Source organism: Triticum aestivum, chromosome 2B (genome assembly GCF_018294505.1).
Source record: "Triticum aestivum cultivar Chinese Spring chromosome 2B, IWGSC CS RefSeq v2.1, whole genome shotgun sequence".
In the NCBI taxonomy this organism is placed as follows: domain Eukaryota; kingdom Viridiplantae; phylum Streptophyta; class Magnoliopsida; order Poales; family Poaceae; genus Triticum; species Triticum aestivum.
In genome coordinates, this window is record NC_057798.1 from 399,392,034 (window position 1) to 399,414,798 (window position 22,765).

General features: G+C 47.2%; 2 protein-coding genes across 2 annotated transcripts in view; one reads left to right on the forward strand and one right to left on the reverse strand.

The window, feature by feature from the left end:
- LOC123039233 (proline-rich protein 36-like) overlaps window positions 1–10,504 on the forward strand; it is a 116,675-nt gene extending 106,171 nt beyond the window's left edge. The window contains exons 3-4 of the mRNA XM_044462483.1: window positions 1,355–2,103; window positions 10,416–10,504. Of these exons, the coding sequence (XP_044318418.1) occupies window positions 1,355–2,103; window positions 10,416–10,424 (758 nt within the window). The 3' untranslated portion in view covers window positions 10,425–10,504. The remainder of the gene's footprint in view (window positions 1–1,354; window positions 2,104–10,415) is intronic.
- Window positions 10,505–21,793: 11,289 nt separating this feature from the next.
- LOC123045128 (dirigent protein 1) lies at window positions 21,794–22,741 on the reverse strand. Its single transcript, XM_044468073.1, has one exon. It carries the CDS (start codon window positions 22,423–22,425, stop codon window positions 21,904–21,906), a length of 522 nt encoding a protein of 173 aa, XP_044324008.1. The 5' UTR covers window positions 22,426–22,741; the 3' UTR covers window positions 21,794–21,903.
- Between the last annotated feature and the right edge of the window lie 24 nt (window positions 22,742–22,765).

Consider the following 22,765-nt stretch of genomic DNA (forward strand, 5'->3'; position numbering starts at 1 on the left):
ACCATCCTTAACCCAACCACCGAAGTAGCATCACCTACGTCCTCGTCCACGGCCACAGATCCGCTTCGCCCACACCGTAGTCCACCCTACCGGAGCCGCTTCACAAACACCCTACTCGACGGTTCTAGATCTCCTTGCCGGACCCCAATAACCAGTGCAGCGTCATCACCCTCGACGTTTCTAACCTGATTCCCACCGTCTGGAGAGATGCCAAGCACCCACCACAGCCTAGGTACTTGTCACCTTTAAACCCGTCCAGCATCACCTGCCCGATGTACTTCAAATATACTAACCGGTCGCTGTTACCTGTTATGCAGCTGGCAAAAACTACAAGGACGATGTTTCTTCTGGATCTAACAGCTTGGCCAACCAAGATCCTGGACTGAGGCATTGCTATGATCTTGTAAGTGCGTCTATCTTTCTTGTATTGTTCTGTGCCTGCCAGCGTGCTTTGCTAGGATTTTCGACCAGTAATCCCTTTGTGCAGACAATGATTTCTACTACTGGCTGCTAAATTAGATATGTAGATGTCATACATGATACTACCTCGTACCTCCGTTCCTAAATATAAGTCTTTCTAGAGATTCCACTATAGGCTACATACGGAGCAAAATGAGTGAATCTACACTCGAAAATGCATCTATATACATCTATATGTAAACCATACTGGAATCTCTACAAAGACATATATTTAGGAACAGGGGTGTAACGCCCCGGATACAACTTTCCATATTCGTAACTCCAGCTCTTGCCTTTTCCAGAGATGCGATATATTATTTCCTCCGTGGTTGGGTTTTTGTCTGTTGTTTTGCATTTTGTTCTTGTCTTGCATTTCATCTCATGGCATCATCTGCATTGCATCGGCATCGTTTTCATAAAACTTGCATCCGTTCGGGTTCCGCCGGTTCTCTCCGTTGTCCGTTCGGAGTCCAGACCACACTCGCACGCGCCCGCGGCACCTCTGAAATATTATTTTATAAGTGGCATAAAAATGTTCTCGGAATGGGTTGCAACTTGTCGTGCGGTCTTATTATAGTGTAGACAGGCCGCCTGCCAAGTTTCGTCGCATTCGGAGTTCGTTTGACTGCCCAACCGTTAAACATAGCGGCACCGTTGCCGGTTTAATCGTCGGACGTTTCGGTCTCCGAAACTACAGCCGGGCTGCACTTCTCTTCTCTCCTCTTGGCCCAACTTCTCTTCACAGCCCACTAGCCCACCTACCTAACCCCCCTCCGCTCCGGACCATCCGATCGAGATCGAACGGCTCCGAAACGGCCTCAAACCCCTCCTAACCCCCAACCCTAGCCCCTTTTGCTTTATATAGAGCCCCCCTTGCCATTTTGGGCATCCCTAGCCTTCCCCTACCTCCCAGCCGCCTCCCTCCTCGAAATCAGTGCCTCCCTCCCTCGGATCTGGCGCTGCCAGCCCGCTGCTGCCACTTGGCACCACCCAATTGGCCAGCCGTCGCCGCAGAAGCCTCCCTCGCCCACTCCTCGCTCGCCACCTGTTCCCCGCGCTCCCCCTCAGCACCGCAGGGCCCGTCCGGCCCGAGACGGCGCCGCCGCAGCCCGCGAAGGCCTGAGCGCCCCGCGCCTCCCGCTCCCGATCTGGATTGAGGGGAGGAGCCCCTCGACCCCGAGCCCTCGTCGCCCCAGCGCCTCCTCGTCCGCGTCGCCTTCCCCGTCGTCCTGCCAGAGCAGCAAGCCGCCGCCAGGCCAGCGCCTCGCCTCCTTCCTCCTCCTTCCTCCCTGTCTCACCTCCCTCTCTGCCCGCCCCTGCAGGGAACCGCCGCCACCCGTGGAGCTCGCCGCCGATGCCGCCTTCATCGAATCCGGACGAGATCCACCGGGTCCGGTTGCCCTCGGTCGGATCTGCCCGTTCCCGCTGCCCCTTGGCCACCTCCTGGCCTTCCTGCCGCTGCGGCACGCCGACTCCCCGCTGCCATGGCCGCCTCCCTTCTGCGTGCTCGTGCAGGCGCACGAGGAGGAGGACGATCGAGCCTCCATCCCACGTGGGCCTCCCCAGCGCTTCCGGCCCAGCAGCACCGCGGCCCAGATCTGCCGGCTTGCCAAGCCTCTCCTCCAGCCGGGCCGAAGCCCATGGGTGAGGTCCCCAGCACCACTCCTCTATTCCTACTTGGGCTTGGCCCGATTCTGCTGCTGCTGCTGATGTCCTGCGCCCAGTAGATTCGGCTCGTGTACGTTTTTTTTTCAGATCCGCGATTTAGCTTTATTCCAGTGATTAATAGATTTGCAGAAACCCCCTTTAACTTCATGCATTTAATAACTAATAAACCGTGCATCATATCAAAATGTTTTATATATGTAAAATGCTCAGAAAATTGTGTAGATTAATAATATGCCATTTTCATCTATGTTAAAAATGTTTAACTTGCTGTTTATTTAAATTTGCTAATATGCCATGCTAAAATGCTTTAATTCATAACTAAATAACCGTAGCTCAGATTTTAATAAACTTTATATGTAAATGGGGTGGAAAAATGCCTAGTTTAACATGGTGCACTTTATTTTCCTGTTTAACAACAATAAAATTGTGTTTAGGGCAGAACAGTACGAAATCCATAATTTGCATATGGGGATTTTCCGGAATTGTTGTTTGTTGTTCCGGCCTCATTTAAACTTGCCTAAATAGTTAGTTTCATTATGTTTCACCTCTTGTCATGTTTAACAACATTTAATATTGTTTGGTAGCTTAACCGAGAGAGAACTAAATAATCGATGTGGTGTTTCTTCATGGACTCGTTCTTCTTCCTTGCGGGATCTCAGGCAAGATGACCACTACCCTGGATCTCACTACTATCATTGCTATGCTAGTTGCTTCGTTCTATCGCTATGCTGCGCTACCTATTACCTGTTTATCAAGCCATCCCAAATTGCCATGTCAGCCTCTAACCTTTGACACCTTTCCTATGCAAACCGTTGCTTGGCTATGTTACCGCTTTGCTCAGCCCTCTTATAGCATTGCTAGTTGCAGGTGAAGTTGAAGATTGCTCCATGGTGGACAGGATTTTGGTTGGGATATCACAATATCTCTTATATTATTAATGCATCTATATACTTGGTAAAGGGTGGAAGGCTCGGCCTTATGCCTGGTGTTTTGTTCCACTCTTGCTGCCCTAGTTTCCGTCATACCGGTGTTATGTTCCCGGATTTTGCGTTCCTTATGCGGTCGGGTGATTTATGGGACCCCCTTGACAGTTTGCTTTGAATAAAACTCCTCCAGCAAGGCCCAACCTTGGTTTTACCATTTGCCTCACCACCACCTATATTTCCCTTGGGAGTAATTAACCCAAGGGTCATCTTTATTTTAGCCCCCCCGGGCCAGTGCTTGTCTAAGTGTTGGTCCGAACCGGGCAGACTGCGGGGCCACCTCGGGGCAACTCGAGGGCTGGTTTTACTCGTAGGCTGACCTATCCGGTGTTGCCCTGAGAACGAGATATGCGCAGCTCCTATCGGGATTGTCGGCGCATCGGGCGGCTTTGCTGGTCTTGTTTTACCATTGTCGAAATGTCTTGTAAACCGGGATTCCGAGTCTGATCGGGTCTTCCTGGGAGAAGGTCTATTCCTTCGTTGATCGCGAGAGCTTGTCATGGGCTAAGTTGGGACACCCCTGCAGGGTATAATCTTTCGAAAGTCGTGCCTGCGGTTATAGGCAGATGGGAATTTGTTAATGTCCGGTTGTAGACAACTTGACACCAGATCCGAATTAAAACGCATCAACCGCGTGTGTAGCCATGATGGTCCCTTCTCGGCGGAGTCCGGGAAGTGAACGCGGTCTTTGGGTTATGATTGGCGTAAGTAGGAGTTCAGGATCACTTCTTGATCATTGCTAGCTTCACGACCGTTCCGCTTGCTCTCTTCTCGCTCTTATTTGCGTACGTTAGCCACCATATATGCTTAGTCGCTGCTGCAGCCTCACCACTTTACCCCTTCCTTTCCCTTTAAGCTTTGCTAGTCTTGATACCCATGGTAATGGGATTGCTGAGTCCTCGTGGCTCACAGATTACTACAACAACAGTTGCAGGTACAGGTTATGTGATAATCATGACGCGAGAGCGATGCTTGCTTGCCTTGAGTTCTTCTTCTGCTTCTTCTTCGATTAGGGGATAGGTTCCAGGTCGGCAGCCTGGGCTAGCAGGGTGGATGTCGTTTGAGTTTCTGTTTGTGATTCATCCGTAGACGGATGATGCTATTATGTATTGTGATGTTGTATTCGTGTGGCATTGTATGCCTTATGTATGTATCCCCATCTATTATGTAATGTTGATGTAATGATATCCACCTTGCAAAAGCGTTTCAATATGCGGGTCTATCCTTGGTGGGACCTTCGAGTTCCTTTTGGATAGGGTCGCATATTGGGCGTGACAAGTTTGTAATCAGAGCCTCGACCGACCATAGGAGCCCCCTTGTTTGTTGTCCATTGTTGAGTCTAGAAGAAAACTATTTTGAGTCTTAGGATTATATATATCGGAGAGTAGGATTCTTTTTACTTCTCAGCCTCCTTCGTCGCTCTGGTGAGGACTCTTGACGTAGATGTTTTGACTTTCCTCTCCTCAAATTTCACTCAAATTTTTTTTAGGATCACGCGGGTATCTTGGAATCGTTCCGATGGTTTTGTGACGAGAACATTGTTCTTGGTGCCTCCTATCTATTTATGTGGCTTTGACCCGGGGAGTTGAGCTCCGAGGTGTTGTCGTCATAATTTTATCGTTGCAGTTCTGGAATACCTGAGATTTGCCGACATCGAAAATCTCTTTTATGCAGTTCTTGGTGAGATAACCCCAATAACCCAGTACTGGGGCGGGTTCGGGAGTATTGCCATAACTCGTATAACGGATGCTTTTCGAAGGTTGAGGTACACGATTTCCGGAGTTTTCTTGGTTATGTGTTGACGGATGGATACAGCTTGGATGTAGGTATTGTTAGTTTGGGTGAGATATATTGCTTCCCCTGTATCCCCAACACCAGATTGCATAACCAGAAAGTTTCGGGGGTTTTATAGGTGGGAATTCAAGTAGTTCCTAGAATATCTTTTCGACAGATGCATGATATGAGATTGGGGTTCGACGTCTAGTGGTCCGCCTTTCCACGGTCATTTTTACAGTGGTCTCATTGTGTCTTAAAGAACCCTTGGCTATGCTGGTTCGGGGACACTTCGTATGTCATGTGCACTGCCTTGTACATGATGGTGTTGTACACTCGAGCCCGTGTGGGCCCCACCACGAAAACTTCGGACGGAATCTCTATCATATGTTTGTTCCGGCTTATTTCTGCAAGCCAAATCCTTTGTTTTTGTTTTATTTGTGGTATTCGAGTTGCTTAAATGTCAAGTGTTAAATCCATACCTTTCCTAAACGGTGTTCTCATATTGCTATGTGAATACTAATCCTTTTGATCATTGAGGTTGTCATGTTAATTCTTTTCCAACCGGTGCGCTTCTCTTTGAGATGATCCCATCATTCTCCCCATCCGCAAGATCAATTCTAAGTTTTCTCAACGGTGTTTGTTCCGTTTTCCTCAAGTTGCCTTTGTTTTCCCGCCCTCCCACCCCTTTTTTCTTCAAGGACCCAGATTTCTTAATCAAGTATCCATTTATTCATGTGAAGTCTCATTCACTCTTTTCAATCAATGTTTTGATCCGGCGATCCCTCGTGAAGATGCTCACGAGCTTCAAGTTCATCATCCTTCGTTCTTTTTCTTCTCCGGTGGATTTAATTCAAGCTTTCGGTGTTGATCATATCCCTTTCCTCGTTTCAAATGTTTTTCCACGTCGGTGCACCTCTTAATTGTTCACCTCTCTCTATTCTTATCCGGAGTGCTCAAGATATCTCAGAATACTTATGTTTCCATTCTCAATCTGTTCAAGATATTTCGAGGTTGTTATCTCATTCAAGCCATTTATTTCAACCGGTGCAACCTCTCTTTAAAATTATTTCAACGGTGTTCCTTTTCAGTGGGCCCTAACCCACAGGTCTTTTCCCAGGATCTTACCTGACTCTTCTAATTTTTCCGGAGCCATTCCCAAAGTCTTTCGAAGTTTGACGTAAGAATGAATTATCATCAGTCATATGTATTTCTCCAAGATCTTTCAAATTCTTTTCATCGTTGGCTCAACCCCCTTCGCTTTTCATTCTCCCGGAGTATCTCAACAATTGTCATGGTGGTTCTCATCATCATTCTAAACATTTGAAGACCGAAGAAGAGTTCCTCTTAAATCCTTAACAGTTCTTCCAAAGATTCATGGTTCTAGCTTCATGCCATCCTCATAATTATTTTGATTGTGACAATTCTTTTCTTACCATCCGAAGCATTTCATGAGTTGTTTTCATTTCTTTCATCCAGAGGCCATCGTTCCAGAAGAATTCTTCGCCCTCACATTTCAGCTACCGTTATCCAATTGTCCCGGTGCTTCGTTCAAGTGCTCTTTAATCAGCTCATGATCTCTTTGTTCTTTTGGATCTAAATCCCCTCAAATATCTTCATTTGTTTTCCAATTCTTCCCGGTGAATTGTGCCTTTGCTATGGTCTTTTTCAATTCTTTCGATGGTTCGTTCAAGATTTCACTTTCTTCGTTATCGTATCAATTCATCCATTCTTTCGTTTTTTCAATCCCACCGGTGGTTCCATCTATACCTTCTCAAGTTTGCGCTATATCTCTCTTAATTCTTTCTACGAGAATAAGTAGTATGCCAAATCCGTTGCTTGTCATCAATTTAAATTGGTGAAGGATAGGCTTAACATAATTCTTATTATTGTTTCATCCAAGTGATTAATTCCTTCTTCCGGAGATTGTTCATGATGAAGTAATTCTCAGTTCTAGTATTCATCTTTTCTTTCCGGAGTTCCAAGTTCTCTCGGTTATATCATCGCAAAGCTCCATCTAAATCATCGCAAGGCTTCACCTTGTGTTTTCAACTTCTCTTTCTTTCTATCATCCTTTTATTATCGGAGTTCTTCATGGAGTCTCTACATGATGGTTCATCAAGGATTCCTTTCATTCTCATTTTGTTCTTCAAGATTTCTCTCGAAGTTAAGATCCGCCAATCTATACTCAAAAATAAACATGGTGCTCAACACATGTTTTTTCTGAGGAGTTCAAGTATTTTTCTTCTTGCATTCCGAAGTGCAATTCTCCTACCTTATCTTTTGAGATGGTGTTATATCATTCTTGACAGTTTTCCTTCAAGGTTCATGATTCATATTGTTATCAAGAATGAGGTATTTTAAATCCATCAATCTCTTTGTTGGAGTTATCTTGGGTTATATTTCACCTAAAGCCTTCCCTAAGGAATGTTGCTATTGTGGTGTTTATCAATGATCCAAGCTTTCTCCATATCCTTCTCGGTGAAAGAGGTTTTTCATCTCTTCGTTGATCTCAAACAAGAAATTGTTTTTCGTTAGTGGCAGAATTTCACTTCAAGCGTTGAGATGTTTCCATGAGCCCACTACAAGTTTATTCATTTCGTTGTTGGTTTTCCAACAACTACGTTCCATTCTTCTTTGCAAGGATGCTTTCCAAGCTGATTTGTGGTACAAGTTGGCATTTTCTTCTCCATTCTTCTATTTCAATGATCTAGCTTCTATTCTTTCATTCCGAAGGCATTGTGATGTTGTTCTCTTCACTCATCATCTTGTTTTGTCAAGATCGTGTTCTTTTCGTGCTTATCCATTTAACCGGAGTGTTGTGTCATCTCTTCAAGTTCTTTCATCTTGTCAAGTTTTGCCTCTCTTTTCAACCTGAGTGCTGTCTGAAATCCTTCTTACCCATTATGCCATTCTTTCAATAGTTCCGAAGGCAGTGTGTTGTTGATTTCATCAAGTATCTTCCCATCTTCTCAAGTTCATGTTTTAGTCCTTCCATGTTCAGTCGGAGTGCTGTCAAAATTATATCATTCTTATTCATTCTTATCTCGTTTCAACCAGAGTGGTTTCTATTCCTTCTTGTCCATTAAACTCTTGATTCATGTCTTTGCAACCTTCAAGTTATCGTAATGTTCCTTGTTCCTCTTTTCTAACAGATTGTTTGCAATCTCGTTCATCTCTGTTGTACTCTTTCTTTTATATTGCTCAACCTCTCAAGGTTCATGGTTTCACTCATTGGTAGAAGAAGCAACTTAGTTTTACCTCCTCTCTTCCTCTTTTGTTTTCCCTCCGGTGCCATCCTAGATCTCGGGACGAGATCCTCTTGTAGTGGTGGAGTGTTGTAACGCCCCGGATACAACTTTCCATATTCATAACTCCAGCTCTTGCCTTTTCCAGAGATGCGATATATCATTTCCTCCGTGGTTGGGTTTTTGTCTGTTGTTTTGCATTTTGTTCTTGTCTTGCATTTCATCTCATGGCATCATCTGCATTGCATCGGCATCGTTTTCATAAAACTTGCATCCGTTCGGGTTCCGCCGGTTCTCTCTGTTGTCCGTTCGGAGTCCAAACCACACTCGCACGCGCTCGCGGCACCTCCGAAATATTATTTATAAGTGGCATAAAAATGTTCTCGGAATGGGTTGCAACTTGTCGTGCGGTCTTATTATAGTGTAGACAGGCCGCCTGCCAAGTTTCGTCGCATTCGGAGTTCGTTTGACTGCCGTTAAACATAGCGGCACCGTTGCCGGTTTAATCGTCGGACGTTTCGGTCTCCGAAACTACCGCCGGGCTGCACTTCTCTTCTCTCCTCTCGGCCCAACTCCTCTTCACAGCCCACTAGCCCACCTACCTAACCCCCCTCCGCTCCGGACCGTCCGATCGAGATCGAACGGCTCCGAAACGGCCTCAAACCCCTCCTAACCCCCAACCCTAGCCCCTTTTTGCTTTATATAGAGCCCCCCTTGCCATTTTGGGCATCCCTAGCCTTCCCCTACCTCCCAGCCGCCTCCCTCCTCGAAATCAGCGCCTCCCTCCCTCGGATCTGGCGCTGCCAGCCCGCCGCTGCCACTTGGCGCCACCCAATTGGCCAGCCGTCGCCGCAGAAGCCTCCCGCGCCCACTCCTCGCTCGCCACCTATTCCCCGCGCTCCCCCTCAGCGCCGCAGGGCCCGTCCGGCCCGAGACCGCGCCGCCGCAGCCTGCGAGGGCCTGAGCGCCCCGCGCCTCCCGCTCCCGATCTGGATCGAGGGGAGGAGCCCCTTGACCCCGAGGCCTCGTCGCCCCAGCGCCTCCTTGTCCGTGTCGCCTTCCTCGTCGTCCTGCCGGAGCAGCAAGCCTCCGCCAGGCCAGCGCCTCGCCTCCTTCCTCCCTCTCTGCCCACCCCTGCAGGGAACCGCCGCAGCTCGTGGAGCTCGCCGCCAATGCCGCCTTCATCGGATCCGGCCGGGATCCACCGGATCCGGTTGCCCTCGGCCGGATCTGCCCGTTCCCGCCGCCCCTTGGCCGCCTCCTGGCCTCCCTGCCGCTGCGGCACGCCGCCTCCCTGCTGCCATGGCCGCCTCCCTTCTGCGTGCTCATGCAGGCGCACCAGGAGGAGGACGACCGGGCCTCCATCCCGCGTGGGCCTCCCCAGCGCTTCTGGCCCAGCAGCACCACGACCCAGATCTGCCGGCTTGCCAGGCCTCTCCTCCAGCCGGGCCGAAGCCCATGGGTGAGGTCCCCAGCGCCACTCCTCTATTCCTACTTGGGCTTGGCCCGATTCTGCTACTGCTGCTGATGTCCTGCGCCCAATAGATTCGGCCCGTGTATGTTTTTTTTCAGATCCGCGATTTAGCTTTATTCCAGTGATTAACAGATTTGCAGAAACCCCCTTTAACTTCATGCATTTAATAACTAATAAACCGTGCATCATATCAAAATGTTTTATATATGTAAAATGCTCAGAAAATTGTGTAGATTAATAATATGCCATTTTCATCTATGTTAAAAATGTTTAACTTGCTGTTTATTTAAATTTGCTAATATGCCATGCTAAAATGCTTTAATTCACAACTAAATAACCGTAGCTCGGATTTTAATAAACTTTATATGTAAATGGGGTGGAAAAATGCCTAGTTTAACATGGTGCACTTTATTTTCCTGTTTAACAACAATAAAATTGTGTTTAGGGCAGAACGGTACGAAATCCATAATTTGCATATGGGGATTTTCCGGAATTGTTGTTTGTTGTTCCGGCCTCATTTAAACTTGCCTAAATAGTTAGTTTCATTATGTTTCACCTCTTGCCATGTTTAACAACATTTAATATTGTTTGATAGCTTAACCGAGAGAGAACTAAATAATTGATGTGGTGTTTCGTCAATATGCAACTCGTTGCATATTGATCTCCACTTAACTTGTAGTATTGTTTGGTTGCCTTTGCCATGCCATGCCTTATTAAACCGGACATGCATCATACTTGTTTGTGCATCATGCCATGTTCATGCTTGTGCATTTACCATGTTGTTTGTTTCTTTCCGTTGTTGCTTCTTAGTTCCGGTAATGTTGCGTTCATGAGGATTCGTTCGATTGCTCCCGTTCGTCTTCTTCATGGACTCGTTCTTCTTCCTTGCGGGATCTCAGGCAAGATGACCACTACCCTGGATCGCACTACTATCATTGCTATGCTAGTTGCTTCGTTCTATCGCTATGTTGCGCTACCTATTACCTGTTTATCAAGCCATCCCAAATTGTCATGTCAGCCTCTAACCTTTGACACCTTTCCTATGCAAACCGTTGCTTGGCTATGTTACCGCTTTGCTCAGCCCTCTTATAGCGTTGCTAGTTGTAGGTGAAGTTGAAGATTGCTCCATGGTGGACAGGATTTTGGTTGGGATATCACAATATCTCTTATATTATTAATGCATCTATATACTTGGTAAAGGGTGGAAGGCTCGGCCTTATGCCTGGTGTTTTGTTCCACTCTTGCCGCCCTAGTTTCCGTCATACCGGTGTTATGTTCCCAGATTTTGCGTTCCTTACGCGGTCGGGTGATTTATGGGACCCCCTTGACAGTTCGCTTTGAATAAAACTCCTCCAGCAAGGCCCAACCTTGGTTTTACCATTTGCCTCACCACCACCTATATTTCCCTTGGGAGTAATTAACGCAAGGGTCATCTTTATTTTAGCCCCCCCGGGCCAGTGCTTGTCTAAGTGTTGGTCCGAACCGGGCAGACTGCGGGGCCACCTCGGGGCAACTCGAGGGCTGGTTTTACTCGTAGGCTGACCTATCCGGTGTTGCCCTGAGAACAAGATATGCGCAGCTCCTATCAGGATTGTCGGTGCATCGGGCGGCTTTGCTGGTCTTGTTTTACCATTGTCGAAATGTCTTGTAAACCGGGATTCCAAGTCTGATCGGGTCTTCCTGGGAGAAGGTCTATTCCTTCGTTGATCGCGAGAGCTTGTCATGGGCTAAGTTGGGACACCCCTGCAGGGTATAACCTTTCGAAAGCCGTGCCTGCGGTTATAGGCAGATGGGAATTTGTTAATGTCCGGTTGTAGACAACTTGACACCAGATCCGAATTAAAACGCATCAACCGCGTGTGTAGCCGTGATGGTCCCTTCTCGGCGGAGTCCGGGAAGTGAACACGGTCTTTGGGTTATTATTGGCGTAAGTAGGAGTTCAGGATCACTTCTTGATCATTGCTAGCTTCACGACCGTTCCGCTTGCTCTCTTCTCGCTCTTATTTGCGTACGTTAGCCACCATATATGCTTAGTCGCTGCTGCAGCCTCACCACTTTACCCCTTCCTTTCCCTTTAAGCTTTGCTAGTCTTGATACCCATTTTAATGGGATTGCTGAGTCCTCGTGGCTCACAGATTACTACAACAACAGTTGCAGGTACAGGTTATGCGATGATCATGACGCGAGAGCGATGCTTGCTTGCCTTGAGTTCTTCTTCTGCTTCTTCTTCGATCAGGGGATAGGTTCCAGGTCGGCAGCCTGGGCTAGCAGGGTGGATGTCGTTTGAGTTTCTGTTTGTGATTCATCCGTAGACGGATGATGCTATTATGTATTGTGATGTTGTATTCGTGTGGCATTGTATGCCTTATGTATGTATCCCCATCTATTATGTAATGTTGATGTAATGATATCCACCTTGCAAAAGCATTTCAATATGCGGGTCTATCCTTGGTGGGACCTTCGAGTTCCTTTTGGATAGGGTCGCATATTGGGCGTGACAAGGGGCAGTACATTACACAAAATCGTAGGTGGCATGTAGGAATTCCAGTGCACTACATTAGGCTCCCATAGAGTGCCTGCTAGTCCAGCATACAGAGTCATGGCTAGTTTATGGTACGCACACAATCGTTAATTTGTGGTTTAAATATGCGCAAGGGACATGCGATGTAGTATCATGTAGAGATGTCTGAAATTAGCCGTGTCAACTTGCACATAGGGTTACACAATGAAAAAGTACAAGATGTATGTGGCAATTTCATGGAACATCGCAAAAAAAGGAGAGGCAGCGGTGAGCCTATACAATGTGCTATGGTACGTCACTCCTCCATTGCAATCATCATGACATGTTATTTGTATGCCATTTCTATTAGCCAAGTTTCTTAGGGACAGTTATTATGAGTTATCCTAAGAAAATAGGCATCTGTGAATATAAGCTCCACGTAATAAGCCAACCAGTTCTTTTCATTGCGTTTTCAACTTATCTTTGGTATGATCAATAGAAAGTCTAGATTGCATTATATTTTTTTCATTTTGCTGCCCATATGGAAATTAATTTGACTTGCAAACATCACAAATTGAACCCAGTGCAGTAATTAATATGATAGGAAAACAGACCATCACTATTTGCTCAAAATGCAAATACAAAGATACCATCTACTTGGCACAATCTACTTTGGTCAATGTTTTCCATAGAGATCCCATTGCCTAATTTAAGCGAAGAACGCATGACCCACATTTAAATGAAGAACAATTATTTATTGAAATTCGATGGTCCAAGTGGCTGGTTATTATCATATAGCAGCAGCACCTGAAAGCATCATATAGCAGCAGCAACAACTCATAGCAACTCATCATACAGCAGCAGCAGCCTGCAATTCATCATATACCAGCAGCAGCTCATAGCAATTCATCATATAGCAGCAGTAGGAGCAGCTCATAACAATTCATCATATAGCAGCAGCAGGAGTAGCTCGTAGCAATTCATCATATAGCAGCAGCAGGAGCAGCTTGTATCAACTCATCATATAGCAGTAGCAGCTCATAGCAATTCATCATATAGCAGCAGCAGCAGCTCATAGCAACTCATCATACAGCAGCAGCAGCTCATAGCAATTCATCATATAGCAGCAGCAGGAGCAGCTCATAGCAATGCATCATATAGCAGCAGTAGAAGCAGCTCATAGCAATTCATCATATAGTGGATCAGAATGAAAATTTGGCAAAACAATCAGAGGAGATCCTCACCTTGTTGGATGAGCTCATCCTTCAACAGCACCTCAAGGCCATGGCCTGGGAGGATGGGAGGGGGAATAAGGTGCCTTCTGCCGCAGTGTGGCATCAGCCGTAGTTGTGCAGCGCCCATCGGAGTAGTGCATTGGACGAACCACAGTGGAGCAGCTGCTGGAGACCATGAGAATGAAGGGCGGCGCTAGAGGGAGGAGCAGCCAGGGAGATTTCCCCTACCCGCCGGCCATGTAGCCTAGCTGGACATAGCATCATCGAGGACCAGGCCAGATCGGACCAGTGGCGACGGCTCACTGGAGGAACCCTAGTGTTGCAGGCAGGGGATCGAGGTAGAGGGAAAGGGGAGAGGAGATGCAAGCGGGCAGGGCAATGAATGCTTGCGTGTTTGTTTTTACTTGAGGGTCAGGTGTGACACGGGCGTCAGCTGTTGCATTTTGAGTGTAATATAGGCAGACAACAGAGTCATTTCACTATTCCCCTTCCCTTCAATTTTTAGTGAGGTTCTACCCGAAACACCCCCCCTCCAAAGAAAAATTAGTTAAGCCCAAGCCCATAACTCAAAAATGACTTCTTTACATCTTTTATGGCTTATTTTGACAATAAGCCCTGAAAAGGCGGAATCGAACTGGCCCTTAACCTGCAATTCAATTGTGCGTGCAATGTTGAATCACTCCTGCCTACTATCTGTACATTTAGGCATCATCATACATGGCATAACCTAATACATGTGCATTCCATTGTAGAATCTGGAATATGCAATGTTTATGTTAGTTCATACATTGCACATGATGTTTAAATGCCCCTTAAATTTGGTCAGTCAAGTGATGGTCTTTAAGCCTCCTTCTTTGCTTCTTTTCTTGATATGTAAGATTTGTCACACATCTGTTCAATTGCTTGTTTGCATCAGCCAGCCATACTAGGACTGTTTTATTTGATTACTTGCTGTTCTTGACCTAACACTCTAACAGAGCTTGTCAACGATTTAAACACTAAGGGCTGCTGTAGTGGGGCCTTGTCTAACTCATATGTGACATAAAGGTTTGGCTGTACACTACAGTAGGCTCTCTCAGAGTACCTGGAGATCCAGTTTGAAGGTATGCCTAGTTTTTACATAGTGCAGACATAGTAAATGCTCATTTCATTGTTTACAAGTGCAAGAGATGCAGCATGTTTCATTATGTGGTGTTGTTTTGTTATAATCTCATCCTTTTGTGTTCACAGACTGGAATGTATGCATATTTATCTTCCAAGGAGACGAGTAACTAGTTTGTGTCACCTTGCAGAGGTGGTGCAATGAAGATAAGATTGAGGATTTCCAAGTACAAGATGTTAGGAAGGAGCCTTGCAAGAGAAGTAGGAGTTGCACTGAGCCTCTTCAACCTGCTAAGGTAAGTCACTGTATGCAACTCAACAGTTCAATTCCTTGTTTGTTTCAGGCATAGTTAATTTTCTCTTTTCAATTGCTTTATTTGTCCTTAGTTAATGAGATGCCCAAATAATCATGCCTGATGTTCGGTACTTGTATAACTATTAGTTGACATAATTAAAGGCCTTACCATTTAATTACTCTGCCAAAATGTGCCTGAAGCTTTGAAGTCTATTAACCAACTATTATTGCATGAGGCTCACAATCTAGTTTATACTACGCTAATGATTGCATAATTTTGCCTGCTGTAGTATGTTTGTATGAAACCCTCTGTTGTTCATTATGCTCCCTAAGACTTTAGTTGAGGTACAGAATGGCCAACTGCTTGCTTACTTATATGCAATGTGTTGTCTAAATTTGTAACTTGTCTGTGTTTTCGATTGGGCCCCAACATCATGCTCCTCTGGTGAGCTAAGTGGGATTTCTGTATGCAGGCTGCACAGACTATCTTTTTTATAATTTTTAAAATATCACCTGCTTATGCTTCATGATGTGTAACATTTTTTTTGAAAGTGACGTGTAACATTATTATTAGTCCTGTTTTGCCATGTAGTACAAAATAGTGTCTTGTTCGCTTCACTGTTGTAACTATATTTTTGCCCTAGTCATGTGTACTTACAGAAACATTTTAGGATGAAGTGACATCAACACAAAGATCTATGAGCAGTGCAGCATGGTCGTTACCGAATGATTATGGATTGGAATTGGAATGTGCTAATGTTCTCGAGCATCAACTAGAGGTGGCAAGACAGCGTGTACATGATTGTCAACGTATAATCAACAAGTTGAGACTGGACATGCAGGTATTAGATGCAGGAGTCAGAAAAATGAAACAAGACACTGAGGTAACCATGAAGGAATTGAAGATTTTGCAGACTGAAATTTGTGCTATCTGAATCCAGCCAATCCTATTTTCTGAAGAGATTATAGTTCAAATGGAGTTAAGTTGATGCGCGTCCATGATGTATGAGCTGTATTTGCCCAGTGTATGTAATTTGCTATTTGTGTATGCTTTATTATCACCTGTGCCGAACCATAATGCCCAGTGGGTATAATCGGTTGTAATTTCTTTATTGTATAGTGTAGGATTATTCTACCTTTCTATGCCTTGATCTCTTTGTTGTATAGTGTATGCTTCTTAGAGGTGATAGTATTGAGTAGAATAATTCTTTGAATATGCTATATCGTTCAAACGGGGGCCAACTCGCCCAAGCATGGCCCTTCACGGGCCGTACGGTCCATGGGCCATGTACGGGCCGTCAGATCCATGGGCCTTCTACGTCTCGTGGGATCCATGGGCTTCTACGTCTCGTAGGATCCATGGACCTTCTACGTCTCGTAGGATCCATGGGCCTTGTAAGGGCCGACTCATTTATGGGTCTTGTACGGGCCTTTAATGGGCCGTAGACGGGCCTTTAATGGAAATCGTATGTTTTATGGGCTGACCATAACGGGCCGTTAATAGACCGTATTTGGTGATGCTATGAAAATGGCCCAACAGATTAACGGTCCACAAACGGGCCGATTGTAACAACGAGCTGAATTTGGCCCACAAGAAGAAAATGACAGTAACGGGTAGTAAGTAACCGAATGCTGCAAATGAGCCCAAGAATAAATGGGCCCCCAGAAGGCCGAAAGTTAACTTGGGCTGGAAACGACCCAATGGAATAACGGACCGTTAATGGGTATAAAGTGATACACTGTTCATTACGGGCCTGTTTCACCACAGGCCGTTAATGGGTGTAAAGAGATACATTGTTCATTACGGGCCAGTTTCAGCATGGGCCGAATGGGCCTAGAGTTACAAAGGGCCTCATATGGGCCGAAAGACGTCATGGGCCATACATGGGCCAGAAGTGAAAACAGGCTGGAATCATATTGGATGGCCCAGATGACGCTACTGGGCCTAATTTGGTAGGGCATAACGGGCCTTGGGTTAGCGGGCTGTAAATGGGCTATATGCGAACAGGCCGTTAACAGGCTTTTTGTGGGCCGGCCCGCCACCTTTTGACCAAGTCAAACAGGCCGGCCTTTTCACAGGAATGGGCCACTATTGGGCCGTGCCATGTGTCGACGTATCATAGGCGCCTTCTGTCCAATGAGTGGATGACATCTGTCCCAACGATGAGCCGACACGTGTTTCCTCCAGCCAATGATGATTTTACACGTGGAAAATCCCCATTAGTCAGGGCTGTTAACGGGTTATCGGATCCAAAACCCGACCCGATAGCATAACGGCGTTCTGTTATGGTGGATGCCACATGTCGGTCACCCTTGACGAAAGTACTTCTGTGACGCGCGATTTATCGTCATGGAAGTGGACACTTCCGTGATGATAATTTTGGTAATGTCATGGAACACTTCTATGACAGCACAGGTATGACTATCTTGATTCTGTCATAAAATCGTCATGGATGTACATGCATGACAAAAAATGCGACCTACTGTGACAAACACGTATCATCACGGAAGTGTATTTTTTTGTAGTGCATACAGGTATATTCATTCACACATACAATCTCAAGGTAGATCAACATGTACTTTGTACCCTATCCATAATCAATACATCAAAGCAGGACGTAGGGTTTTACCTCTTCGAGAGAGCCTGAGCATGGGTAAACATTGTGTCCCTTCTTCGTCCTATTACCATCGTGCCAAGATCATCAGCTCAGGGCCCCCTACCCGAGATCTGTCAGGTTTAGCTTTGTCACCATCCTAGCGCGCGGTTCTCCCCATCGGTTGGTCCAGATCTCCGGTGTCCACGCTCGGAGGTGTTGGTGTCTGGCCTGGTGGGTTCCGAGGTGGGCGCTCATCCGGGGGAAACCTCTGGCTCATAGCAGCAGCCACGACGTCGATGGCGTTACGGGCATCATTCCCCTCCTTGGTAGTGACAGTGAGGTCAACTCCCCCTAGTCCCTCCTTTCTCTGTGCCCGAGTGAAACCCTAGTTCCCCGTGAATGGGCAGTGGCAGCGCCACGGTGTCGTCACCTCCTTGGAGGCGCCATCTGGGGCATTGAGACGGAGGGTGTGCGGGGCGAGTGTGGATGGTTCCTAGTAGTGGGCCGTATGTGGTTCTTCAGTGGCGACATAGCTCCGGGCAAGTCTGGTGTCTTCCTCAGGCGGTTCTATTCATTCCCCCCATGTGATCCAGTTTGTCCAACGGTGCGGCACTCTCGAGCCTGGGTGAAAGGGGATCAGGGTCCCCTCTCCGACAGCTATGATGTGATGGTGGTGATGTGAGTTGGCGGTCATGGTGAGATCCGGCTTGGTCATGTGGCTTTGTTTCTCATATTCCAGGTCGTGTCTTTGGTGGCAACTTCATCCTATTGATGTGCCCATTTGTATGCTTCTTGTTGTGGGTGTGGCGATCCTTCTTGGGTTTTCCTTGTGGTGAGGTGGTCATGCTTGGTGTTGCACACCATTGGTTGGGCCTCTTGTGTCCTTTCGTGCTCTCTCTGAGCTTCTCCACCTAACCGATGGTGAGGTGCCCTCTGATCCAGGGTGAGAAGATAGTGGATGCAAACAATGGCCAGTACGTCCTCCAGCGGATCCTTCACCTTTCCCTCGTATGGAGCGTTGATGGTCAAGACTTCAAAGATGTAGCTTTATGCTAGTTTTGTACTCCCTCGATCCCATAATATAAGAGTGTTTTTGACACTACGCTAGTGTCAAAAACGTTCTTATTTATGAGACAGAGGGAGTAGTTTGTTGCTCTCCTTCTACTCCTTGTATCCGGCCTTTGGGGTTGCATCCCCGTTCTTCTCTCTCTTTTTCTATGTTATTTGTGATATTGTTGGTTGTAATCCTAGCCGGTTGATGGCTACTCCCTCCGTTTCTAAATATTTGTCTTTCTAGAGATTTCAACAAGTGACTACATACGGAGCAAAATGAGTGAATCTACACTCTAAAATATGTCTATATACATCCGTATGTGGTAACCATTTCAAATCTCTAAAAAGACAAATATTTAGGAACGGAGGGAGTATATTAGTTCAAAGTCGGGTTAGGTTTGAGAATTTTCTCGGGCTGGGCCGATTCCTTTCCTCTAAAAAAAACATCCAACAGTTGTCTAATCCAATCCCAAAAGTAGGACCCCTCCGTTCACTATTTTTTTTGAAAGAAAGCTCGAGCTTTATTCATTAGAAATAATCATTACATCGTTTATGAGGATTGGTACAATTGCACTATGTGGTTCCTCAACCAATCAGAAATGAATGAAAATCTAGCCAACTTGGCAAGTTCATGAGCAACTTTATTTGCTTCTCTATTACAATGCTCGAATCTAGAAATAGGAAATCGCAAGCTAAGTGAAAACAGTCATCAAAAATTGCAGCTGCTGCCCCCGACGATCGTCCTCCTTCGTTCATGGTCTCGATCACCTCCATATTATCCGAGTTAATAATTATGCGATTACAACCCGTCCTTTGCGCAAGCGATAGGCCAAATTTTAACGCCAAAGCTTCAGCCATCAACACATCTGCACACCAGTCAATCTTACCATTTCCCCCATCGATGAACCTACCTTTGTCATCTCTTAAGACAGCCCCGATCGTACCCCTGAGAAGGTCGTGATCAAAAGAAGCATCAACATTAAGTTTAACAAATCCCGTCGGGGGATTAGACCATCCTCCTCTTTTAATGGAAGCCTTCGGCGAGGAGGCATTAACAAAATTGGCAGCGAGAGCGCGTATCCCCATGGATATCTGTTGTGCATTCTGAGTAGTCTCATTGTGTACCAATTTGCGCCTTTCCCACCACAAGTACCAGGCTGATATGGCAATCATGTCACGCACATTACGAGTGCCCATAATACATAGTTCCTAATCTGGTAATGGAAGTAAATATTCCAAGATTGCCTCACCCGCATAGTCTATTTTACAAGCTCTGTCGATAATATCGTCCATCCCTAGTCTTCTCCAGACTTCTTTTGCTCTGTCACATAGAAACAACAAATGTTTTGTGTCTTCTGGCCCAGATGAGCAGGCAGGACACTTAGGCGAGACTTTCACATGTCTATTAGCTAAGTTAACACGACACGGAATAGTGCCGTGAAGTGCACGCCAAATAAATATTTTAACCTTTGCTGGACAAGCAAGCTTCCAAATCCTCGCCCAAATAGGATTGACCGTGGTACGTCTCATCCCATTGGTATGTCGTAACTTGTTCCCATATTGGTGGTCCCATTCCACAAAATAAGCAGACCGAACCAAAAAAATCCCATTTTTTGTGAAATTCCAAGCTATGAAATCTGGCATATCATGTTGCGATATCGGGATCGTAAGCACTCGCTGAACATCAATAGGCCATAGAGTCTGTCTGAGAAGATCTTCATCCCAACTATTTAGGATTGGATCAATCAAATCTGCTACCTTCCGTAACAACTGGCCTCCCTTAGGGGTAACAATTTTACGGTTTGCACAATTTCGAATCCATGCGTCCTCCCAAATGTCAATATTCTGCCCGTTTCCCACTCGCCAAATATGACCACGCTTCAGGGAGCTCACACCCGCCATAATACTTTGTCAGGTGAAGGAAGATCCCTTCTTAAGGTCAGTGTTCAACAAGTCACCATCAGGATAGTATTTGACTCTCAAAATAGTAGCACATAGAGAATCCGGATTCTCGAGAAGACGCCAAGCCTGTTTAGCAAGCATAGCCAAATTGAAACAATGGATATCCCGAAAACCCATTCCTCCTTGGTTCTTGGGTACACACATTTTCCACCAAGCCATCCAATGCATCCTCCTTTGGTTGTCCTCATCTCCCTACCAGAAATGCGTCATCGCGTCAATAATTCCTTTGCAAAAAAAATTAGGAATCTTAAAGACCGACATTGCATAGGTGGGAATAGCTTGAACAACCGCTTTAAGTAAGATCTCCTTTCCTCCAGCCGACAGAAGTTTTTCCTTCCAGCCACTAATTCTCTGAACAATACGATCAATTAAGTATTGGAAACAATCGGTTTTATCTAAACCCACAATGGCCGGCAGTCCTAAATATTTGTCATTCAAGGCCTCTCCGTTCACTATAATTTGAGGCTTGAGCGATAAAATGGCCCTGCCCCTTTCATCATGAACCGAACATGCATGCATGATATCGCCGGTTCTCTCAAACAATTCGAGGAATTAATCCAAGCTAACGATTTCCATCAAGTATTACACGCGTCCATTAGTATTTTTAGCGTGGGCTCAGAAATGAGGGATTCGTCGGCGTCGCCTCCCCGTATCAGGCTCTGGCTCGCTGTCATCGCCGGGGATGGTGGCGTTGACGTTGAGCTCGTAGACGGTGAACTTCTTCTCCTCCCTTGCCGTGGTGCAGTTGACGTAGCCGGACGCCAGCCGGAACTCCCCGGTGCCGCCGACCACCGCCAGCTCCCTCTCCTTCTTGGACGCGTCGAGCCGGCCCTCCACGACGATGGTGCTCCCGTCGTACTCGCCGCCAGTGAGCAGCATCACCATGTTCACCAGGTACACCGGGTGCCGCATGGACGCCAGCATGGCGGTGCCCTGCGCACGGCCTGCCTGCTTGGACGAGGAGCTCCGGTTCTGGGTGAGGGAGTCGTCGAACGCGTACGTCTCACCGAAGTAGTGCTCCGGCGGCATGGACGGGTTCATGGGGCCGGCGCCCTTGACGATGAGCACCACCCTCTGGCCCGGCGGGCCGAAGACGTTGTGCATGTACATGCGTAGGAGAATCTGGCGCGCGTCGTCAGCGATGGATGCGGCGGCGAGGGCTAGAACGACGGCGGCGGCAAGGAGCAGGCGGTGCCTGGCCATTGGCGGTGTCGTTGAGCGTGTGATTTGAGAGCAGCTAGGCTGGGAAGCTGAAATGACAAGTTGTGGTTAGGCTGCTCGCTGCTCACAGGTGGGAGTGCAGCACAAAGAAGTCCAAGAAGCTGAGATGGAAGTTTAATTCTACTATGTTCAGGTTCTTGACGCGTAACAAAAAAGTACTAGTAGCGAGTTAATCACGTACTACGCGAGGTGCGCAAGTTTTTAACTCGGCCACGGCCTGAAAGCTACGCACCGCATTGTGTTCTCTCCCAGATCGACTGATCCTAAAACCGGCAAGACCAGTACGGTATTTATTTTTGTGGGAGATACAAGTGGCGGCAATGGCAGACTTGTTCTAGGAATCAACGGACAAACCGACCGACATGTTCCTGCTGCCCACGGCGGCGGCCGGCCAGCCCCATCCATGACGACGACCAGCAGCAGCGCCGTTCGGTACCGTCGCGTGCACGTCCAGCTCCAGCACCATGTACACCGCTGACACGTCCTCGGCCGTCCTCCACAGCACGTGCCCGGTAGCCCGCCGGAGCTGCCCCGTCCCGCCGACCACCGCGAGCTCCCTCACCTCCTGGGAGATGTCGTCGCGGCCGGCGATGACAAGGGTGCTCCCGTTGTACTGCCCCTCGGTGATCACCACCGTCACGCTCACCGCCAGCACGGGGACGTCCATGGCGGCTAGCACGTACGTGCCCTGTGCCCGGCCGACGGCCTTCGACGTCAGGCCAGGGCCCTCCGTCAGGAGGTCGTCGATCACCGCCGTGTCACCGAAGTAGCTCCCAGGCATGGACGGGTGCGGCGGGCCCTGGCCCCTGACGACCCGCACCGCTGTCTGCCCCGGCCCGCCGATGATGTCGTGCATGTAGAAGTGTAGGTGCACGAGGCGGCAACGGGCGGCGGAGGACGGCACGGCCAGGAGTTGAGCGACGGCGAGGACGTGTCAGCGGTGTACATGGTGCTGGACCAAGAGGAGTAGGAGCAGGTGGGGCTTTGCAGTGGAAGTAGCCATTGTTGTGATGGGTTGGAGAAAGCAAAGGTTGCAGGCTTAATTGCGGAGTAATTGTGGAGTCCTATCTCGTAGGGTCAGAAGAACTGAATACGAACAGAACAGAGGATGAACCATCCCTGTCTAACGAAAAAGTGAATACGAACAGTACTAGCTGCTTCAGTGTCCAGCAGTAAAATATGAGCACAAAAAATGC